We start from the raw sequence: 24,454 nt of genomic DNA, 5'->3' as shown, positions 1-24,454 counted from the left end.
ACGAAATTTAAAGGGATATTACACTTTTATTGTTTGACTTTAAGCATTATTAAAATCACTGCTCCTGAAAAAACGGCCGTTTTTAATACTTTTTTTTGCATTGATCCATGTCCCCTGGGGCAGGACCCAGGTCCCCAAACACTTTTTATGACAATAACTTGCACATAAGCCTTTAAAATTAGCACTTTTGATTATTCATGTTCGTGTCCCAAAGACTTTAACGGTGTTCGCGTGTTCGAACAAACTTTTTTCCTGTTCGCATGTTCTGGTGCGAACCGAACAGGGGGTGTTCGGCTCATCCCTACTGCTCATCACATGGGAACCTGTAGCTTTACTAACCCTGTGGAACTACAAGTTTCAGAGATGGCCTTGTAGTTCCATGGTGACTGTAAGGGCTAATTCACACTATACGCAGTGACAGATGTTTTACCACAAGGACACACAGGAAACAATTGTTTCCAATGTGTACTATCCACACTGCAACGCAGCCTAGTGCTGCGCTGCTGCGTGCTGTGGTAAAATACAGATATACTGCATTTTATTACAGCGCACCGTGCCAAATCACACTGTAATGTAAGACAGCTCAGCACATCTCGCTTCCCCACATTGCAGTGAATGAAGTGTATGTCTTCTACACTTAGCATAAAGTTTATTGAAAACAAACAACAAAAAGGCTGAATCATGCATCATATTGACCTCTATCGCAGCCTGAAACATAAAGCAGCAAATCGCTCTGGCTGCTCTGCGTTGCAGTGTGATTTTGCCCTATGTCTATGGCGTACAAAAGAAAATGGTCTGGTATTGCTAGTGACACATCGCCATCCCCAAATGAAATGTAACAAAGAAGAATTACGCCTGTGGGACTGAGCACAAAAAGGTCAATGAGAGTATATGAAGTAAACATGGTTTATAAATTTATTAAAATTGTATAACAAATAACTTTAGCTTTATAACATTCATTGTATATGAAATACATGAACAGAGGTGCCAAATCACTTGGCAGTGATAAAACACAACATTACCAAGCGGCCACATACATATATATTTGGAATTGTTGATGTACAGTAATACAAAGGTATTGTATAACTCAGCGCCTTTCACAAGTTGCTGCTCGTTTCTTCAGGAGTAGATGTAAATGCAGTGTATCTACACTTTTGTTGCAGCTGCAAATCATGTTGGACATTGAGGCACATCAAAGATCAGACTCTTTGGCTCCCATGTTATGCTTGTCCTCCATCAGTCCCCGGTGGGTCTTTGCTGGTTCCTACCCTTCAGCTCCCGGGATAGACACACCTTGCCGCCACCTGTTGGTTTAATGGCTTTTGAGACATTGAATCAGTCCATATATGAGTATGGGATCTCTTTGTGTAAGGTCCCCCATATTTGCTATATGGTATTTATTTTTATGTTATATATTTCTCATTTACATTTTTATTCTGTAGATACACTGCATTTACATCCACTCCTGAAGAAGCAAGCATCGACTTGTGAAACGCGCTGAGTTATATTATGCCTGTGTATTACTGTACATCAACAATTCCATATATATGTATATATATATATATATATATATATATATATATATATATATATATATGTGACCGCTTGGTAATGTTGTGTTTTATCACTGTCAAGTGATTTGGCACCTCTGTTCATGTATTTCATGTACAATGAATGTTATACCTATTTTAATAAATTTATAAACCATGTTGACTTTGTATACTTTCAGTGACCTTTTTGTGCTTACCTCATTTAAAGTCCCACAGGCGTATTTTTTCTTTGTTACATTTGTTACATATGGTGTAACCCTAATTTTTAAAGAGAGAGGGAGAAATGGCTTTAGTGCTGGATGTAACTCCTTGATAGGTGTGTTCACAAATTGGGCTTCAGCATTGGGTTAAGCTACAGCAGGCAATAATAAAAATATATTTTTTTAATACTTGACAGAACCACAGATCAAAGTAGGACCACATGCCTGGAAGATTTAACTAGGCTTCTTTATGTTGTGATGCTAATTCCTGAGCAAGAGGGCCAAACCCAGAAGAAGATGTTGGTGCCTGCTAGGGAGCTTGCGGACATCATATCACTGAAGGAGAGATTACAGAGTGTATTACTATTATTTTTATTAATGTATGTATTACTATTTCATTATTAGATTATTACAGAGTTTAGTTCTGCTTGAATAATTTCCTGTGCTCTCTGCCTTATCTGTTACCATTGTTTCCAATTATATCTATGAACTACTGGACTCCGTTCCCACATGTTATGGATCTGAGCAGAGAGGGAGGTATTCTGTGCTCATGTCCTAAGATGACAATGTTTCTCCTCCATATATAGCATTACGAGTGAACATTGGCACCCTAGGATGGGAAGTATGTTACTGGCAGGATAAAGGAAAAAAATATGAAAAATAGAATTAATGCAGCCTCCACATCTAAGGACTGGTAAGCTGCAGCATATAATGTTTTGTTCTTTGGTTTAGATATAGTTCAAAGAGTCACTAAACCTACATCATACGAAAACTATCAATAAATCTAGTATTACATGCTGTTCATACTCGCCCAGTCACTGCGAGATTCATTTTCTGTATTCTGCAAAAAACCTGGTTGATCCTACATAGTTACATAGTAACTCTATCTACTGCTCTCTCTCTCCACCTTCTGTTAATGTCCCCAATTCAGCTAGGTATTTTGCAGCTGTGGTGGCAACTCTGCACATGCTCAGTTTTTAGTGTGTTTCTATGATGAGCATCATCTCCCTATCACATCTGAGCAGCCCATGTGACTATAGAGTCACACAGTGGTAAATGACAGACTACTCCCTTCCTCCTCCTCTATGCCCACTAACCAGATAAACACAATGGGGGTGGGATATTACATGGAGATTAATGGAGTCTTCACCTCCCTCTTCTAAGACACAGGCTGGAGGGGTGTGACACCGCCTGTTACTGGTAGAAATCCACCCACACCATGTTATTTCCTCAAAATATTAACTATTTTATTTCAATAATATTTGTATGACAATTTAAAACAGTTTATTGACATTAATCATTTGTTTTTACTCTGTATTCCAAAGCCTTTTTTTTAACATGTAACCAGAAGCAGAGGACTAGAAGGTCCTCCTGCCACTGTTTACCTACAGACAGGCTGGGAAAGATCTGGGTCATGTGACAGCTGTATATTGATTAGGAAAAAGGTACTTTTGTCATCATCCATATAAAGAAATAGAAGGGACAACTATGGTGCCCCTTACTTTTCAGTATGTTGATTTGTTTTACTGATGCAATGTTTACCGCTTATTGCCTTTTTCTGTAACCTTTAATTTCCTAATAAAAAATGATAAGCATAAAAAAAATAAAAAATAGAAGAGGCAATATAAATTAATCAGTGTGTGTTTAGTATCACTTTAAGAAGTCTTTTTCTTTAGCTGTAGTCATTCTTCACCGCGAATGCAGTGGAAGAAGGGTGCTGCCAATGAAGAATACTCGAAGTGTAATGCCGCGTACACACGACCGGACTTTCCGGCAGAAAAGGTCTGACGGAATCATTCCCTCAGACATTCCGATCGTGTGTGGGCTTCATCTGACTTTTTCTTTCTAAAATTCTGACGGACCTAGAAATAGAAATCTTTCTGATGGAAACAGTTCCTATCGGGAAAACCGCTCGTCTGTATGCTATTTTAACGGACCAAAAACGACGCAAGGGCAGCTTTTGGCTACTGGCTATTGAACTTCCTTCTTCTAGTCCCGTTGTACGTCATCGTGTGCTAAAAGATCGGACTTTGGAGTGATCGTGTGTAGGCAAGTCTGTTTCAGCGAAACTCCATCGGAACTCTATTGGAAAGACCGTCGGAGTCTATTCTGACGGAAAGTCCGGTCGTGTGTACGCGGAATAAGGCTAGGTTTAAACTAAACTACTCCATGCTCAGATTGCTTTTAGAGGCATTTGCAGCGAGAAGGCGTTATGATGCTTAAACTATTTTTTTTTTCACATTGCATCTTATCAGGTAAACCTTTACCTTGCTTGCTAGCTTGCTAGGTGTTGGTAAATTATATCTGATAAATGAACATCTACCAATGGGTGTCAGGTCTTAGAACAGCAGAAAGAAATCAGTTTATTTACATGATAAATATAATTCTAGGCACGTTTTAACAGTTGGAGGTACACTTTAATGTTATTAGTCTATCTTGTTTTAGCACAATCAGCCAATTTAAACATGTAGTATTTTTTCTTTAAACCCCATTTTTAAATTGGTTACCTAATTTAATTTTCCACATTACATACTTTGAGTTTTTCCCTCCAGCAGCTGCAAAACGAATAACTGGTTTGCCACATAACCCTCAAGAGCATTTGTACACGACTTTTTCTATACATTTAATGAACTGAAAAAAAAAGTATATAAATCTTCAGCAATAACCAGTGTCTAAAAATACCCACTCAGCATCTTTTTGCAGTCATACATGGAAATTCCATGCATTATAAGTACCATGTTAGTGCAAATGTTATTTCTAGGTTCTACTGATGGATAATTATACATACACTGGTTTTTGTAAGGCCTGATACCACGGCTGTAATTATGCAATAGTCCCTGTGGTTGACACCTCTTCTACTAGATAATTGCTCATGACATTCTGCTGAAAAGCAATAACAGAGGTCACGGGCAAAGTAAAGAGTTGCATTCAGAATCCAGGAGGGATAGTGCCTTGTAAAGGACGCTGTAGAGCAAAGCAAAACTGTTAATTTGTTAAAGTCTTACAGTATTTTGTAGAATGTAAAAAAAAAATCAATTCAGCAAGATACTGGTGATTTGTGTGCACCTGTAAATATAATTTAAAGAGTTGCTAAACTTTGAAATGCAAGTCGTTAAATGGCCCCTCTGTAAAAAAAAAGACAAATGTCCATAAGGGTCAACCTTATAAAAGCGGTTAATTTACAATGGTTCAAATTACTTTTACAGGTAAAATTCCTTCTAGGCATCTTATTTTCCATTGAAATATTTGTTATGAAATTTGTAAGAAAGAAAGACAGGGGAAGGAGGGTAAAGGGAGAAGGATGTAACCCCAACACAACAAGGGGAGGGGAAAACAGCGACTCCCCTCTCTCCCGCCAAAAAATGAAGGGACTTTAAATGTGCCAAAACAATTAGGAGACAAAACTTAAAAAAAAAGCTGCTTTTATAATTAAATTCCTTAAAATCATCATATTATCATTAAAAACAAATCAGCAAGATAAACTGAAAAACATCCAATAGGTAGCATTAGTAAAACACCAAGCACTGTACAAATAAGCATATCGAACCAAAGGAAAAAAAAGGTGAGAATTGTTTGAATATCTTGCCTAATGTATGTATTTAATGTTTTTGTGTGTTTAGTGTCTTTCATATATTTCAGTTGGCCATCATCAAGCAAGAACCCTGAGGAAGCAATTTGTTGAGAATCTTGTCGGTCTGATACGCTTATTTGTACAGTGCTTGGTGTTTTACTAATGCTACCTTTTTGATGCTACCAGTTTATCTTGCTAATTGTTTTTAATGATATGATAATTTTCAGGAATTTAATAATAAAATCAGTTTTTATTAAAGTGGAGTTCCACCCAAAAGTGGAACTTCCGCTCATTGTACTCCGCTCATTGCACTCACGCACCCACACCATGTGAGTACCCCTAGGAAGGGAGTGTTTACTTTTTAATGAAAGCCTTTACAATATTACACTATGCAGCTTTTTTCTTTTATTCATGATTTGGAACGCTACTAATTGAGCAAGTCGGAAATCAACACCTGCATATCGTTAGAGCCCAGGAGTGGCTCTCAAGCGTGTTTTGACATAGTTTGGGTACTGTGTCACACGCTCTGAGGTGAGCGCATAGGCTTTTGGGGATCGCCGGAGAGCACTGAAGCATGTTATATGTTCTGCACTGTTTTGATGAGCATGATGGAAATCACTTTTGATGGACACTGGATTTGTGCACTATGTATATATTTTTCATGAACGTTTATGGATTTTACATATCACTTTGTTGAAGGAGTGGATACTCTTTCTAACCTGAGTTGGCACTTGAATTTTCAGTATTTTATGCATGTTGCACTTTATTTACTATATCACTAAATAATGTTTCACAGATTATAATATTGTTTTAGGTACATCCTTTTGACATTCATACACTTTACATATTTATTTTTTCACTAATATTGTATTATTTATTTTTTATTTTCTAGCCCAAATGCATTTTTTATTCTAATAATAATAATAAGCCATTTATAAAATGTGGACAGTGCAAAATGTTATGTTATTAATAATAGAAAGTGAAGGGAGCTTATCATTTTTGCCTGGAATTCCACTTTAATATAACATTTGCATAAAGTAAGAGCAAAACTTTTTTCATTTTGAATAGAGTAAGGGAAGGTCATAACCAATTTGTATTTTATTTTTTGCCATATGTGTCCCTTTGGGTAGATTTCCCTTTACTTACTGCCCCATAGTCAAAACAGGAAGTGAGTGGGAAGCCATGGCTTGAGAAAGAGCAGAATGTTGCTTGAAATTGTACAGTTGCTTGTTGGATCTATTACTTGTACATGAAGGTGGATTTTCAAAATAAAGAATAATTGCATTATACAGCGATCTATCTATCTATCTATCTATCTATATATATATATATATATATATATATATATATATATATATATATATATATATATATATATATTTATTATACACTTGAATCAATAAAAAATACAAGTAACATCAAACGCTTATAGTTTACCTTTAGAGTTTTCTTTTTACTTACTGACCTACTTACATTGGAAGGATCATATCTGATGCTTTTATAAAGCAATACTACCTAGTAAACTGTCGTTTGAGATTTCTAAGATAAAAAACGTTCACAGCATGTATTTCAAAACATAACGTACATCTGACATCTGTTGATCTGCGTAATGTTAATAATCATTTAAAGAAAAGCGGTGCTCCTTAGTCCAATCAATAAAAGCTTAATAAAACCTTGTCTTTACATCTATGGAAAGGTTTATTCATGATCAATAATTGTAATAAAATAGTCCTTACATCTTTCAAAAAATTGATAAACCTTTACCCATGGTAGCAGTTAAGATGAATACTCCCTTTTGAAGGGCCAGGTTTACTCAAGTCAATATATACTTTAATAACAAGTTATTAAAGTATATTTATGGATTTTTTTTTATGTCCTGAGTGTACTTAGTTGCTTGAAATGCCATAGAAAAACATATTCTATATTATTACAATTTATTGATTTATGTCAATAAAGGTACTAATCACTCTATTCACTAAATTTTTTATTTTGGTGTGATGGTGAAAAAGATTCATATATAATTGAAGACTTTAAAATTAAATTGTAGAATGACCGAGAGGTGATTGCAAAAATGTTGAGTTTTTTGTTGTTGTTTTTAATATAATATTAATATTCACTTGAGAATATGATATATGATACATGATATATCCAAATAACTATATATTTTGCTTTTACTTTAAGTTGACTCGTCAGTAAATTAAATGAATTAGTTCCTGACATTAAAAGAGAATATAACACCAGATCTCTCTTAACATGTGGTATTGCTGATTATATTTGCAACAAAGTAATGTTATACCTTTAAAAATATATCTTATAATATGGTGGTAAGCAAATATCCCGTCATGTAATTTGCTTCCTTGGATAGAAGTGAATTCAACTGTTGCCTTGCAAAGCTGGTTTTCCGTTTCCAGGGAACTATCTACATTGGGGTTTATAAGGTCTTCCTCCAAAAATGTAAAATATACTGTAAAGCTAGCCATACATTATACAAATGTCTTATTCAATTTCCTTTAGATTTACCTTTAATTATGTAGAGCAAGGGCCTGCCTGATTGCATACAAATTAATCACTTCAGCCCCAGAAGGATTTGCGATACGGCACTACGTCGCTTTAACTGACAACTGAGCGGTCATGCGACGCTGTACCCAAACAAAATTGGCATCCTTTTTTTACACATAAATAGAGCCTTTTTTTTGGGTGGTATTTGATCACCTCTGTGGTTTTTATTTTTTGCCTGCGGGAACGCTCCTGCGGCGCGCGGTGGGTGGCACGCGAGCACCCGCTATCCTCCTTGCACGGACCGACGTACAGCCGACCTGCCACAGTATATCTGTGTGAGCTGGTCGGCAAGTCGTTAAAAGTGTTTAGGTTTGACCTAATATTGTATGGGTTTGGTAAATCTAAAGGAAGAGTGTACAAGAAAATGGTATAATGTATGGCCAGCCTTAGAAGATTTTTTTATCTTTAGACTGACTCTAGTACTGTACATATCATCATTAAGCACCTTAAGTACCTTATCCTAGGTATGAAAAGCTTGGCAATTATCTTGTGCACTTACAGGCCTATCTCTACCACAACACAGATATATAGCATTGTGCACTAGGTAAAACTTTCTAAGTCCATCTTTATTACATCATTAAAGGCAGTAAGGAATACACACAGACTTATGTATTTCAAATGGCGCACAATCAAACTCTTAGCTGAAAAATGGAAAACCAACAAGATACAGAAACTAGCACTTCAAAATAAGAAACTAATGGAAAACCTGCCCCACCGGTAATTTAACAGAGTGGAGTCCATTTGAGTCACCTGTATAAATATTTGAAGGACCTTATACTAGTTCTCCTTTAGTAGTGTGGTCCTGAAGTAGGAACACAGACTCCTTGATTCCCAGTTAGCTGGCAGGATCCAAAAGCTTTCCCATTTTCCTCACCAAAATTGGTTAGTGAGTAGGACTTTCTGCCCCTTTAGGGTAACTGGAGCTAGCTGTGAAGAATAGTAAAAAGTTCATTACATACCATAGCTTTGCTTCTTTACAAAAGTTATATCTCGATAAGAAGAGCTCAATTCTCCTCCAAAGGAAATTGAGTGCCCCTAGCTCCACACAGGAGAAAGCTTTGCTCCCCTCCATATGGGAAGCCCCAGTCCCATGCTACTCATATAGTTAGGATAAAGTAGTTTTCTCTTGCTCCAAACTGAAGTTCTCATCTCCCATCCACTGACAACTCCTTCCAAGAAGCTATATATCCTCCCAATCAGGGTCTTTTGAGTGACAAGGAGGATACTCGGCAACTACAGTGTGGAACAACTGCCAACAAGGTCCCTAGAAACACACAAGAATACAATTCCTGAATTAGCATTAGCTAAGCTAAGACTTCATACATGTTTCACCTAAACTCTGCTCTCTGTGGTGTTTCCTACAATGTGAGTATGAACTCTTTGATCAATAAAGTTGATTATGGAATTCCTTTATTAGTTTGGTGTGCTGCTGAGACTTGGGTCAAGCTGAGATCAAGTAGGCACCTGAAATCAACTTCAGAGGAAATTGAGGGGAGGGTTATAGTTCATCATGGCCTAATAAAGAACTGGCCTACTTCTGTAAAAGGTGCTACCTTAAGGAAAGGAAATTACCTCTCTGTTATGGCAGTAATGTCACATGTAGCTGTTTCGGGGGCCAGAAAGTGAATTTGACCTTTTTTACCAGATCAAAAGTGAAATGGCTTCACTGAAGTTATCACTTTCCAGCCACATTGTTCTCTGCAGTGATGGTCATTGCCTCTTACACAAATATAGGATCATTATAACATACTAAAGCTGCCCATTGATGGATCGAAATTCAGCTAGTTCAGCAGGGATCAGCTGAGTTGTGATCCATCTATGGCCCCTTCCACTCAACAGAAGTCGATCTAACGATCAACCTTTGTCAAGCAGGATGTTGCTAATTTTTCTTTCGATCAATGCTCATTAGTGTATTCTGACAGCAGGGAAGTCCTGATATCAGAATACAATAGTGCAGCAGGGAGGTTTTCTTCCATCCACATTGCGTGTATGGGGGAATACATTCCGCTGGCTAATCGACAAAAATGACCTGTCTTCGACCCGCTTTAGAGGGAAGTTCGGAAAGCCTAAGATCTCAGGACTGTTCAGCCTGAAAATCTGAAACCAGGTGGTTATACAGTAGATAATCCTAGATCCTGTACTGTGCCTGCAAAGCAGCTGGACGATCTTCTGGAAAAGCCACATAAGATATATTGTTTTGTAAGTGTATGTGCATGTACCATTTTTATCTTGAAATTAAAAACTTTAGTTCCGCTATAAATAAAAAAAGAAAGAAAATTGTAATAAATGGATTACTATGGATGTAATAAATATAACAGGTATAACAGGTACTTTATCACTCATACTATAAGTCTTCTATTTATTACAGTATTTTTTCACCTTGACTAATAGTGAATATTATGGATTTATCCTATTTCAACCCTATGCAACTATAACTTGCAGTGTGCTGTGTGCAATGGTATATCATTGGTAACGGACAATCAATAAAGCTATATATGCATGCCATCTATATGTTGTAATCTTAGAGTTTGAGCATTTTATCTTTCTGTTTCTTACCAGGCACATTTGTCACTAAGGTAACAGCCACTGACTCCGATGACCCAGTGTATGGAAACAGCGCTAAACTGGTTTACAGCATTTTGGAAGGGCAGCCTTATTTTTCTATAGAACCTCATACAGGTAAGCTAAAGCTAATATGAAAATATAACTGATATTATAATTATTATTGTATGTATTTTATCACCTCGCTAAGCCATCAGCAGCTTTATGGACATATATACACAGGGGTGTAACAGAGAGGTTTCATAGCACAGCATCATGTAACAAGAGGCTGCAGACCCAATGAATTACACAGTTTGTCTGACAGAAGCATATTTGTCACTTACCGAAGAGCATTGGTAGCTTCTCAATTGGCTTTTCTTGTTTCTGTTAAAGCTCAATATAGATAGGCACTGATAGGCAACACTGATGGGCACTGATGGGGCTGCACTGATAATCAGGGCACTGATATCAGTGTAAAATTCTCCTGTCAGAATTGCCAATTACCGGCTCTCCTCACACTGTGCCAGGACACAGCAATCACAGAGCGTGCTGGGTGCATGCCCCAGGGGGCATGCAGGGAGAGTGGTTTTGGGAGGATGTCCAAGGACGCCCTCCCAGAACTAGACAACCGCGCTGTAGCCATCCTTTGGCTATAGCACGGTTGGGAAGAGTTTAGAAAACAACTGAAGTTGGACTTATTAGGATATTTAAGAATTAGTTACTTCACAGTATGTGCAACCAGAGATGTACTGCTTATTTTAAATCTCTTTTATTGCTCCTTAAGAATTTATAAATTCTTGTCCATATTTTGGGCACCTTAAACTCTTTTCTGAAAAAAAAAACAAACAAAAAAAACTATTGTTTACAAAGTCCAGTAGCACAAGCTTGAAATAGCATGCACAACTGAATGTGTCAGAAGAGCAACTCAAACCCTCCACCTCCCTAAATGGGGACATATAAAGTGTCAATTAGACACAGATAGTTTGAAATCAATCAGCTTATTGATGTATTTTTATTATTAAAAAGCCTTTTAAAACCAATGTCCTAGGTGTATCTGTATTAAATGGTTGCTTGTAAAATACAGATTTTATATAAAATTATAGAACATTTTAAAAAACTGGCCTGAAGATGGTATCTGCATTAATATTTTTTTTCACACAATTACAGCTTTCTTTTGGTGATATTTGATCACCACTGTGTTTTCTATTTCTTTGTGATATAAATGAATAAAGAAAAAACAATATTCTTTACATTCTGCTATAAAACATATCCAATAAAAAATAAATAAACAAAATATATTCGTACATTTTGGCCAAAATGTATTCTGATACATGTTTTTGACTAAAAAAATCCCAATAGGTGTTTATTTGATTGGTTTGCATGAAAGTTATAGCACCTGCGGTATATAAATTCAAATTGTTATCTTTTAATTTTTTTTATACTACAAATGGCGGCGATCAGCAACTTGTAATGGGACTGCGATACTGCAGCGGCAATTTGACACTAACTGACTCTGGGGGGGAACTGACTAACTGACACTGACATCACCAGAGACATTAATACAGTGAAAAGTGTACTAATGACACTGGCTGGGAAGGGGTTAACATCTAGAGCAATCAAGGGGTTAAATATGTGCCTAACTATGTGTAATGTGTGTAAAGTGTGCTTCTTTTGCTAACTGATCTCTCAGTTTCTCATCCCTGCTTATGCTTCATTTAGGCATGACGACAGGAGCGATCGGTACAGATCACCCACCATGCTCATTCAGAAAAGGAATGCCGGTTAATTATATATTTTCCAGCCCCTTCCCCTCTCCTGAGAGGAGAGGAGGAAGCTGGCAGCACTGCAGGGGGAGACGGGAAGCTGGGGGAATCTGCACCACATGGGGTGATTAGGGTGTGCCCAGGCACACCCAGCACACCCTGTGCGCATGCCTACGGTCCTGGCCATGCTTTATTGGCCAAGACTTTCTGGCAGGCTCTAAACCCAGAAGTAGGGTATGCCGCTTTGCTTACAGCAGCCACTCGCCTGCAATACATTGTCTAATCCTTTAAATGCAAATGGTGAGAATACCTGACTTTGACTTTGCATCAGCCTCTTGTAGTCTACTGTACAGCAGACTTCAGAGAGGGGGAGGGAGAAGCAGGATAAGGAGCCAGTTGGGTGTGCAGCACTGCGAAGAGCATACTGAATGGAAGAGAGATAAAAATGACAGAAAGGTGAGCTCATTAGTCTTCCGCTTTTCCTTTCACTGTCCAGTCACAGGGTGGGGGTGGGAGAAGGCCTTATGTCCTGTACACAATACCGGTTTTCCTGTCGGAATAAACTCTGAAGGTTTTTCCGACGGAGTTCCAACGGAATTCCACTCAAGCTGTCTTGTATACACACGGTCACACCAAATTCCGACCGTCCAGAACGCGGTGACGTACAACACGTAGGGCGGGACTAGAAAACAGAAGTTCAATAGCCAGTAGCCAATAGCTTCCATCCCGTACTTTATTCAGAGCATGCGTTGTTTTTGGTACGTCGGAACAGCATACAGACGAGCTGTTTTCCGGATAGTAATTAGTTCCGTCGGAAAAATTTAGAATGTGTTCTCTATCTAAGTCCATCAGAATTTTCGACGTATAAAAGTCCAATGGGGCATACACACGGTCAGAATATACGATGAAAAGCTCCCGTGGGACTTTTTCTGTCGGACATTCCGCTCGTGTGTACACGGCATAAAAGTGTTATTGAGCTGCAAGTACAAATAAAAAGGAAACTGCAGCAGAGAAAGATCAGCTTCCATCCACTGCTAGAAAGGGCTGTGCTGTGAGACAGAGCTGTGTAAGTCTCAGGAAAGGATGGACAGAGATAAGAACCCTTTGGCAGGTAAAACAGCTCCCAAATAATTATTTTGTTTGCTTGTTTAGCTACTCGCCTGGAGTACTGAGAACAAAATAATGTTATTTATTTATTCTTTTTTTTTTATTTTTTTTTTTTTGTAATCTCCTCTGCAGGCAGTTGAGTGTTTAAATTGAATTTTCCTTTATTTTATTAAGTGGACATTCTTTCCTTGGTTAAGTTATCATCCCAAATGTGCACTTGGCCTTAGGAAAATGTTAACACATAGCTATTTTCGTTAGATAATATAATATATCTTGACAGGAGAAGTAACCAAAAGAGAAGTATAATAGTAGTAATTGTACATTTTTCTTTTTGATATCATTTTTTTTTCTTCGATTCTGAATCACTGATGCATTGAAAGAGGTAGAAAAACACAATTATTGAAAGGTCAGTGATCTTTAGCTAAATCTAGTAAACACAGGGGAACACAATATACATTTGTTGTTAAAATCTATGAAATGCCTCCGCTAACAGCATTAACTGGAGATGCACCTTGTATACCATTGTGCTCAGGAATCTAAAGAAATGCCAAGATAATAGTCAAAAGGCCAGCTGCAAAAAAAAAAAAAAGATACAAACCCCCCCCCCCCCCGGAATAATATGTATAACATAAGGGAAAGCCTTCAATCTTCGAGGCAATATGCTGATTTATAAAAACAAGAGCAAAAAAAAAACAGGAACAAAATGCATAAGATGTTGTGAATAGCAGCCATTAACATTTAGTTTTATTTTCTAGAATATGAAAGGTGAAGGTTGTTGGTTCCTTTTGCATTTTAGTTTTTTATTTTCTTTATCTGTTCTGAATCAGTCCTACATGATATAATGAGGATGATTTACTAAAGGAGTTTAGAATCTTCATACAATAAATTGTGTGAATATTCACTTCAATTATCCCATCATGTAAAAATCTAATTCCTGTTTGCTTATTTTTAGGGCTGTTACTGATTAAAATTTTCGTGTTCGATTAATCTATTTTTTTTAATCGATTAATCGACTAATTTAGATTAATTATAATGCACATACAGATCCAACTACTTTTAGCTGATTTAGCACCGTTGTTATGGTAATGGCCGAAGCCGGACATAGCGGGGCATGGCTAGGACGTCACACATCATAAACTCAGCCTCACCGTGCCCATAATCTCAGCCTTACCGCGCCCATAATTGCAGCCTCACCGTGCCCATAATCGCAGCCTTACCATGCCCATAATCGCAGCCTTACCGTGCCCATCATGCAGTCTCACCGTGCCCATAAACTCAGACTTACCGTGCCTATAATCGCAGCCTCACCGTTCCCATAATGCAGTCTCACTGTGCCCATAATTGCAGCCTCACCGTGCCGATAATGCTGCCTCACAGTGCCCATAATCGCAGCTTCGCCATGCCTATAATCGCAGCCTCACTGTGCCCATAATGCTGTCTCACCGTGCCTATAATCGCAGCCTCACCGTGCCCATAATGCTTTCTCACCGTGCCCATAATGCTGTCTCACTGTGCCCATAATCGCAGCCTCACCATGCCCATAATGCTGACTCACCATGCCCATAATTGCAGACTCGCTGTGCCTATAATGGCAGCCTCACCGTGCCCATAATGCAGTCTCACTGTGCCCATAACGCAGTCTCACCCTGCCCATAATGCAGTCTCGCCGTGCCCATAATGCAGTCTCACCGTGCCCATAATCGCAGCCTCACTGTAGTCAGTGCCTGGGTTACACAGTCTGCGGGCATCTCCCACTGTGTGTCTCGGAGCTGAGTGTGAAAACTTTGACGGGCTGTGAGAAAAATCCCGCCCTCCTCCTAGATCAGTTTGTGTGATAGACAGAACACTGCATCTATCATACGAGCTGATGTAGGAGGAGGGCGGGACTTTTCTCACAGCGCGGCCAAAGTTTTCACACTCAGCTCGGAGACACACAGCGGGAGATGTCCGCAGACTGTGTATGACATATAGTGGAGGAGGAGGAGGAGGGAGCGGAGTGCTGCAGCCACAGCTTAGCCCAAAGCGGCCCCAGGGCAGGCAGCCTACCGATCAGAAAAATTTTGATCTATCAAAAAAATTAACGATTAATCAAGGAATTAATTGTTAATTTCCGCAGCCCTACTTATTTTGTCTGCTCTTGATTGGGTAATTAAAGTGAATATTTACGCAATGTATTGAGTGATACTAAAGTCTTGCATTTTTTGGTTTAAAAATAACAAACATGTTATACTTACCTGCTCTGTGCAGTGGTTTTGCACAGAGTAGCCCCGATCCTCCTCTTCTGAGGTCCCTTGCGTGTGCTCATGGCCCCTCCCTCCTGCCGAGTGACCCCAAAACAAGCAGCTTGCTATGGGGGGCACACGAGCCGAGCCGCTGCTCTGTGTGTCCATTCAAAGTCGCGGCACCGCCCTGCCCCTTCTCTCGCCTCATTGGCTCACTGACTTTGACAGGGGTGGGAGTCAATGGTGCCCACTGTGTGTCTCAGCCAATCAAGAGGGAGAGTCCCGGACAGTCGAAGCTCTTGTGCAATATTTCTGGAATGAGATGGGGCTCAGGTAATTAGGGGGGCTGAAGGGGGCTACACACAGAAGGTTTTTTTTTTTATCTTAATGCATAGAATGTATTAGGATTAAAACACCTTCTGCCTTTTGAACCAATTTAAGTTAACACTTCAGAGATCAGGATAATGTAGTAAGATAAAGCAAAATTAAAGTGGTTTCAAAGGATGAAGTTTTTTTTTAACCTTAATGCATTCTACGCATTAAGGTACGTAAAAAAACCTTCTGCAAGCATCTCCCCCCTCAGCCCCCCTAAATACTTACATGAGCCTGATCTCGATCCAGCTAGGTACATGAGAGCAGTGGCTCTCTCAGCTCTCTCTCTCCTCATTGGCTTAAACACAGCATTGGATTGCTGCTGCTGTCAATCACAGCCAATGAGGAGGAAGTGGGGGTGGGGCTGAGTCCCGTTGTCTGTGTTTATAGACACGAGGCTTGGGAGCAAGCCTGCACAAGTCCCCTTATAGCAAGTGGCTTTCTATGGGGGCACTTGGCAGGGGGAGGGGCCGAGAGCGCTGGCAGGGGACCTGAAAAGAGTGAAAAGAGGAGGATCAGGGGTTCTCTGTGCAAAACCATTGCACAAAGCAGGGAAGTATAGCATGTTTACATATATAACATATACAATTCTTGTTATACTCACTGTGGAACCTAAGGGGTTAATCATCTGCATTGTGTAAAAAGGCTGCACAGATCCTCCCATTTTTCCACTGACTCCAAAACAGGTACAGAGTTACTGGAGTCAGGCTGCACATGCTCAACTTGGTGTGTATTGCTATAGAGTTTTTTTTTTCTTGGGAGAGTGCATGTGATCAGCATAGGGCCAATCAGCACTGTCCAGAAAGAGGGTCAGGGGTCCTGCATCCAGATAGGGCATCTCAGTGCAGTATGAAAACTCCTTCTACAAGCTTTAATGTTTTTTCAATGTTTGCTACAGATCCACTTGGCTAATTGATCTGCTCATAGAAATAAACTGGGAAGGGCCTTTTGTACTCCTTTCAGTTCACTTTTGTTGTAGAAAAGCCCACTCTCACTTTGCTAATCCATAAATGACTTAAAAATCCACCATGCAAAATAGATCACAGGGCTTGGTTTGATGTGCGCTGTAAGAAAGCTGGACTTCGAAGTGATTGGATTCTTAATGATGCAAACAGCTAGAAATTTTTTGAAGGCTGCTCATCATCAAACACGGGATGCCACACAAGGTCAAGGGAAAGTCTATAGTCTGATGATGGGGACAGTTTTGAGCCGCCAAAATGGGTTGGATATTTAACTCTATATCTTGTTCAATAAATCATTTACTAGACATATTTAGGTGTTTTGGTGCTCCTATTGTATTAGGACTAGATGTGAGGGATCTTAAGAGAGTTGCATATTACATCAAAGATAGTTGGGTGGATTTACTAAAATAGATGGGAATCTTTACTCACAAAATTGTGTAAATGTGCATTTCAATTACCCAATCATTTGAAAAGCATCTGCACATGATTGGGGAATCAAAGGGAAGAGGAATTTGATTTTCACATGATTGGATAATTGAAGTTAATATTCACACAATGCTTTGAGTGAAGATTCTCAACTTCTTTAGTAAATAAGCCTAATTACATTTGATCTCTAAGACAGTCATTCAGAATTCTGCAGTAATAAATCAAAATTCACAAAAATACACATTTTGAGATATCTCAGAGCTGTGAGGGTTGTGTATCAGTACACAAGTACCGGGGCTAAAGAATAACTTTCATAAAATATGTATTGTCGTAGGATTAGCACATTCAGCATACACATACAGCATATGCATTCAAGTCCTGAATTTGACTCAGATATGTTGTTGCTATTCAGCTGTCCCTGAATAATAACCTCATGCAAATTCACTGCTACTCACACATCCCCACCACATGCTTCATTGTTCCAAAAGTAGAACTCTCTGTAACAACACCAGTCTCCACTGGGCAACTCATACCGCACTTACCACCATCACCATCATTCTCCAAATTCACTGTCCTTCCTCCCACCACCATTTTCCCCTGTGATGGTCATTCACCTGACCATCTGCCCTTCTTTCTGCTCCTAATGTACTGTCTTTCTCTTTACCTTTCCTCTCCAGTATACTGCTCATACACTTGACCATCTGCCTTTCTCACTACCACCTAATCTACTTTCTTCTTCTCCACCAACACTCTCCCATAAGTTACTCATACGTCCAGCCATCTACACTGCACAGTGTGCCTAATGTTCTGTCCTCTTCTCCACCAACACTCTCCCATAAGCTGCTCATACACTTGACCATGTGTACTTCTCACTGTGCCCAATGTGCCGTCCTCTTCTCCACCAACACTCTCTCATAAGTTAGTCATACACCCGGCCATCTACACGTCTCACTATGCCTAAAGTACTGTCCTCTTCTCCACCAACACTCTCCCATAAGCTGCTCATACACTTGACCATGTGTACTTCTCACTGTGCCTAATGTACCGTCCTCTTCTCCACCAACACTCTCCCATAAGTTGCTCATACACCCCACCACCTGCACCTCTCTTTGCTCCAAATTTACATTCCTCTTCTCCATCAACACTCTCCCATATGCTGATCACTCACCCAGCCCTTGAACTATTAACTGATCCTAATGTAATGTTGTCTTACAACCAACACTCCCCCATAAGCTGCTCACACACCCAGCTACCTGCTCTTCTCACTGCTCCTAATGTATTGTCTTCTTCTCCTTTCAATCTCCCATATGACATTCACAATTGTTCCACCTTAACTGTCCACTATTTCAATGTGTCCTCCAGTCTACCAACACTCTTTCTTATGCTGCTCTCACACACTTTGCCACCTCTGCTGTCTTTAACTCCAAATGTACTGTCTTCCCAAACAACACCACTCTCTGGTATACTGTTCAAACATTTCCATCACCTTTACTAATCTAAATGGACTAGATTAGCTAAAGACACAGTATAGCAGACTTTGCTTGCTTTCGAACAATCTGTCTTTTCAACTTCCCGGCTTGATATGCAAATACAAAATTCTTTTGTAGTAGGGGGTTTACCTTGCACCCATCTCCCACATTTTTTCTACAAATAAAAACAGACAAGCAGCACCAATCTAAGTGTAGCAACACATTTAATTTAGTAGTAAGGCACTCACTGAAAGGATAAAAGCAGGTATGTCTTTATGGGTCTCGGATGAGCATCAGGGATCCAGAGCGATATCTAGGCAGCGCTGTGGGGTCTTGCTTGGTGTCCGGGGCTAGACTTGCATGGCGCCGGAGGAAGCCGTCATACAGGAGGTCCCTGGTCTTGGTGAGAGGAAGCAGTGACGTGCACGCGTTCGGAGCATGTGTGGTCCTTCATCAGGCATAATCCTTGGCCATCTTAGGTGTGGTATATAGGGCTGGCAGGGCAGGTGGGCCAATCAGATCACAGGACCATCCCTCTTTCAGTGACTACACAACCCAGGGAAGCCGAGGGGCTGGAGTTTGGCATATTATTATACAAAACATTTAAAACTTTATGTGTAAAAGTATGGTACATATGCACACAGACGCACACAAACAGAACACACAGAAAAAACAGAACACAAAGCTCACAGGATAACGGAAATACACTGCGCAAATACCGTGTGACAAAAAAAATTGCAATAATCGTCATTTTATTCCCTAGGGTCTCTGCTAAAAAAAAGGTAAAATGTCTAATGTTTTGGGGTTATAAGTCATTTTCTAGCAAAAAATGCTGATTTAAATTTGTAAACAAAAAGTGCAAGTTATTCATCATCAATTAGTGGTGCTTTCGGGGCTACCGCTACATAAAGAAAGATACAGTAACTGTTTAGAACTACTTCAAATTCTTTTTATTCTTTTTATTCCAGAGGCTAAGAGCACATTTGCGCTACATGTTCCTATAGAAGCTCTAGTGTACATCTTTTGAAACAGCAGTAATGCTTATATTACAGTAAACCACACACACAGCTACAAATCCCTCTATGCACCAAGAACTTAAATGTTGTCTAAGCAGTCTGTTATCCATAATGCTTATTGCAGTTTGTCGGCAGATACTCCATCACGCGTTCTACTTTACCTTCAGGCTCCAGTCCCCTCTTCAGTTGAGTTACTAGAACTCTAATACAGTGAATAATATATAAAAAGCTTTATGTCAGCCTGAAAATTAATAAGTGGAATAATACAAAAGAAAAAAACTGCAGTTACACTTCAGAATTACCTACCCCTTTCATTTCTGCGCTTTTATATATTATCAGTATCTTGGTATAAAGAGAAAAAAACATCTATATTCTGTGTGATTAAAATAAAATAGTTTTTCTTTGATACTGACTTTCGTAATTTCAAGATTTTTTTTTTTCTGTCTTACTGTCGAGCTTTCCAGCGAACAAAAAAAGATACCATTACTGCAGCGTAAAGATATGTTATCTTGTGGTATTACTTGTTCTACTTTCCAAGATGCAGTCTCACTTAGATGACATCTGAACTATGATTGCTGATCTCCTTTAGTTATATTTGAAAGAATTTAAGATTATGATATGCTTGCAACAGCCTTGCTCAAGGGCTTGCTTTACTTATTATTTAGGTGAAATAGATTTAACCACAGTAATGAATAATGTGTTCCCGGATTTCATTGGCAGCTACTTGGAGAGGAATTTCAGTGTTCTGTTTGCTGCTCTGTTAAAGTCGATTTTTCACTATTTTCCTTCCATGGCAAATAGAAAGCAATCCTCTCTATTTATTCCTCTCTCTTCAAAGGAATATATTTATCTATTAAGTCTAACTGAATGTCACATTTGCAGGCTACAAAATCACAAACCTTAGTTCAGTGTACTTTACACTTCCTTACTTTTGTGCTTACAATTTTTATTTTTTAACCACTTCGGCCCCGGAAGGACTTGCCCCCTGAAAGACCATGCCATTGTTTGTGATATGGCACTGCGTCGTTTTAACTGACAATTGCGCGGTCATTTGACGTTGTACCCAAACAAAATTGGCGTCCTTTTTTATCCACAAATAGAGCTTTCTTTTGATGGTATTTGATCACCTCTACGCTTTTCATTTTTTGCGCTGTAAACAAAAAAAAACCCGACAATTTTGAAAAAAAAAATAATATTTTTTTACTATATGGGAAAATCTCCCCCAGTGGGGTTTTTCAGCAGCCAAAATATGGGCGTTGAAAAAATAATAATATTTTAAAAGACTTTTTATTGAAAAAATGGCAACATAGCCTGGACACATGAACATTTAAAATATGAGATCTGGTCAGAGATATATAACACCATTCAAATTCCTACAAAAATGTACAAGCATACAACAGTACATGATATTTAATCAAACATCTGGCATGCAAACTCCCAACGCGTTTCGACATGCCTGGTCAAAGTCTTGCTCAGGGGATTGATTTGCTGTAAAGAATATATATATATATATATATATATATATATATATATATATATATATATATATATATATATTGTTTACACATGTTTAAAAGGTGACATAGAAGACAAATTTCCTTGTCATATTTTAAATGTTCATGTGTCCAGGCTATGTTGCCATTTTTTTCAATAAAACGTCTTTTTTTAAATATTATTATTTTTGTGCCTAATGTACTGTCCTATATTTATATATCCGCCTATATTTCTGCTGCGGAAAAACCTCACTGGGGGGAGTGGTAAAATGAAGCACATATATACATGCACTTCCATCCCTAATTCCAGAAATAATGAAGGGGGGGGTTTAGGACTTTAAATGAGACAAGTAACGACCAACTAGGTAAAATAATGTATTTGTAGGTTTATTTACACAAGCAAATAACATAGCACATTGCAATTGGTGTTACGTAAGTAATGGTCAAATCTTCTATACATACACAAATCATAAATAGGAAACAATTTTTGCATGTAAGAAAGTAAAAAAGTAACATCATGGCACATTGCAGTTGCCCGTGTTGTAAGACAATATATATTGTGTCATGGGGTCAATAAAAGTAGCAGTAGAGTGGAAAGTTAACTGTATATTAGGCAACATGACTGCATCCTACAGCTCGACGTGTTTCGTGGATTTGCTCCACTTCCTCAGGAGTGGATGCTAGCATATCTGTAAAATACATATAATACCAATATGGTTTAGATAAATAAACTAACCAATACATTATTTTACCTAGTTGATTGTCACTTGCCTCATTTAAAGTCCCAAGCCCCACTTCATTACTATCAAAATAACAGTATAGTACTATACTATATATGTTTATGTGGGTACACGGTATGCTTTTTTTTTGTTTTACAGAGCTACCCATACTAAAAAAACAGCATCCGATCAGCAGTTGCAGCCAATCGCTCAGCAAGCAATCTCCCTGCTGAGCCATTGACTGCAAGTGCTGATCAGATGCTGGTTTTCCAGCCGTGAGACCAGCTTCTGTCAGACAGGGAGCTGTACACACAGGCCAAAAAAACGATCATTTTAGGCCAATTTTCGGCTTGTGTGCACCCAGCCTAAGACCTGCATCTAAAAGGCTGCTCCTCTGGAAAGCTATCTGTGTTTTCATCACTTTTCAGAGCCATTTGACAGTCATTGTAACATCTCCTCATTGCCTGTTTTTGCCCCCATAATTACCGCTCAAATTTACCTCAACTGCGTGCATTATATGCGGCTGTGGGGTATTTGCAATGCTTCCTCATTCTCTTGAATTGGTCACGTTCAGTAGACTGAGGGTGACATTTTAGATAATTCTTAAGCCTCGTACACACGATCAGATTGTTGGCCAACAAAACAATGGACTTTTGTCCGAAGCTCGTTGGCCCAAAATTGTCTTGCATACACACGGCCATACAATTGTTGGCCAACAAATACGAACGTAGTGACATCCTACGTTGTTTTTCAGTTCTTTAGCGCCACCCTTTGGGCTCCTTCTGCTAATTTCATTTTAGTAGAAGTTTGGTCAGTGTTGATTCGCGCTTTTCATTTAGCACTTTTCATTTTGCACTCTTCATTTCACGCTTTTCAGTTTGCGCTTTTTCAGTTTGTTTCTGAATGGCTGTTTGTCAACCAGCCATGTTGCGGAATTGGAGGAGATAACGTGTTATTTATTATTGGCCTTGGAGTTATTGCTTTGATATTTTTTTTTTTGTTGAATAATGATTTGATTTGTTATATTTTCTATATTTTTGGATGCATAGAATGCACTTTTTGGTTAAGTTCTATTGGCAGATAGCATGTCTAATTGTATTTGTTTTCTTTTTTTAATGCACAATAAAAAATTGTGTAGAATAATACTTGGCTATGTGTTTTACTTCAAATGACAGTTTGGGAGTCGGCAGTTACATTTAAAAAACACAATGTAAAATTGACAAGGGACACCAACATAGTTGTATCTTTAATCTTAAAAACTACGGGATAATGGTGTTGTGGTAACTTGCCCAAATAAAAACAAAAAAAAAAAAGCATAACAATATTATTCTTGATATCACTAGAAAAAAAAGCCTTTGAAAATTTGTTTGCAATAACTCCATCAGGATCACCAGCAAAGCAGCTTCATTATTATCCCAAGATAATTAAAGAAGAAGAGAATTGTGCGCTGCATTTCGAGATTTCATAATTTTCCGTGTCACAAATGTTAATTCTCCATTACGAACGCTAGTTTACAAGACCGACCGCTTCTGGCTTGTCCTTGCTTCTGAGCATGCGTGTTTGTATTTTGGACTTTTGTCCGACGGACTTGTGTACACACGATCGGAAAATTTGAAAACCTGCTAGCCAACATTTGTCCAACAACAATTGTCTGATGGAGCATACACATGGTTGGTCAACAGCCTGTCATCGAACATTTCCCGTCGCAAAGTCCGATCGTGTGCATGAGGCTTTACCGTGAGTGTAAAACAAAGCACTGTGACTGTGGCATATGAACAGCCTAAGCGAGAGCGGTTGGGGGAAGGGTGTTAAAATGAATCTCAACCACTCATTATGAATGTCCCCCAACCACAAGTCTAAATGAGCACTAGATGTTATATGTAGGTGTAACATTTTTACTGGATACTTTAGTCTGCATGGATTTCATATTCCTAAAGTGATATTAAAGGCAAAAAAATAACAAACATGTCATACTTGCTCTGGTTTTGTGGGTCTGAGAAATGAGCTTGTGGTTCACGGTCTGACCTCATTATCAACTATGCCAATTAGATCATGGCAAAGCCTAATACTCTCTTTTTTGTTAAACTTGTGCATAAAATAATCAAAATAATCAAAATAGCCTTGACATCATAGTTCACATCAGCTTATTAAAATGAATTATGACATGTTTGGGTGAATGATTACAATAGTTACCCCCTACACTATCAGCTCTCCTTTGAAATTCATAATTGGTGACAACACCAGGTAGCTCATACAGTACATAATGTAAACTAATGTTCCCTTTGTGTATATCAAACATGTACACTTTAGGTAGAGATTACCAAGTTGTCATCTGAAAAATAGTTTTGCAATACAAAGTGGTGTATTATCGCAGTACGGAACATTGTTTCACTTCCAAGATAGGAACAATGCGAGTACTATGTTCACGGGCACATTTATTACTATGTCACCGAATGTCATAACAAAGAAGCTCTCTGTAGGAGG

The 24,454-nt window shown here is 38.7% G+C and overlaps 1 protein-coding gene across 2 annotated transcripts in view; it reads left to right on the top strand.

Moving 5' to 3' along the window:
- CDH8 (cadherin 8) overlaps nucleotides 1-24,454 on the top strand; it is a 655,621-nt gene that overhangs the window by 319,886 nt on the left and 311,281 nt on the right. For both annotated transcript variants that reach the window (XM_073605557.1, XM_073605558.1), the window contains one exon: nucleotides 10,440-10,559. In XM_073605557.1, coding sequence (XP_073461658.1) covers nucleotides 10,440-10,559 — 120 coding nt within the window. The remainder of the gene's footprint in view (nucleotides 1-10,439; nucleotides 10,560-24,454) is intronic.

The sequence above is a fragment of the Aquarana catesbeiana genome, linkage group LG11 (genome assembly GCF_042186555.1).
Source record: "Aquarana catesbeiana isolate 2022-GZ linkage group LG11, ASM4218655v1, whole genome shotgun sequence".
In the NCBI taxonomy this organism is placed as follows: Eukaryota; Metazoa; Chordata; class Amphibia; order Anura; family Ranidae; genus Aquarana; species Aquarana catesbeiana.
Note: the sequence above shows the minus strand (reverse complement) of the source record. Positions and strands in the feature narration are given on the sequence as shown.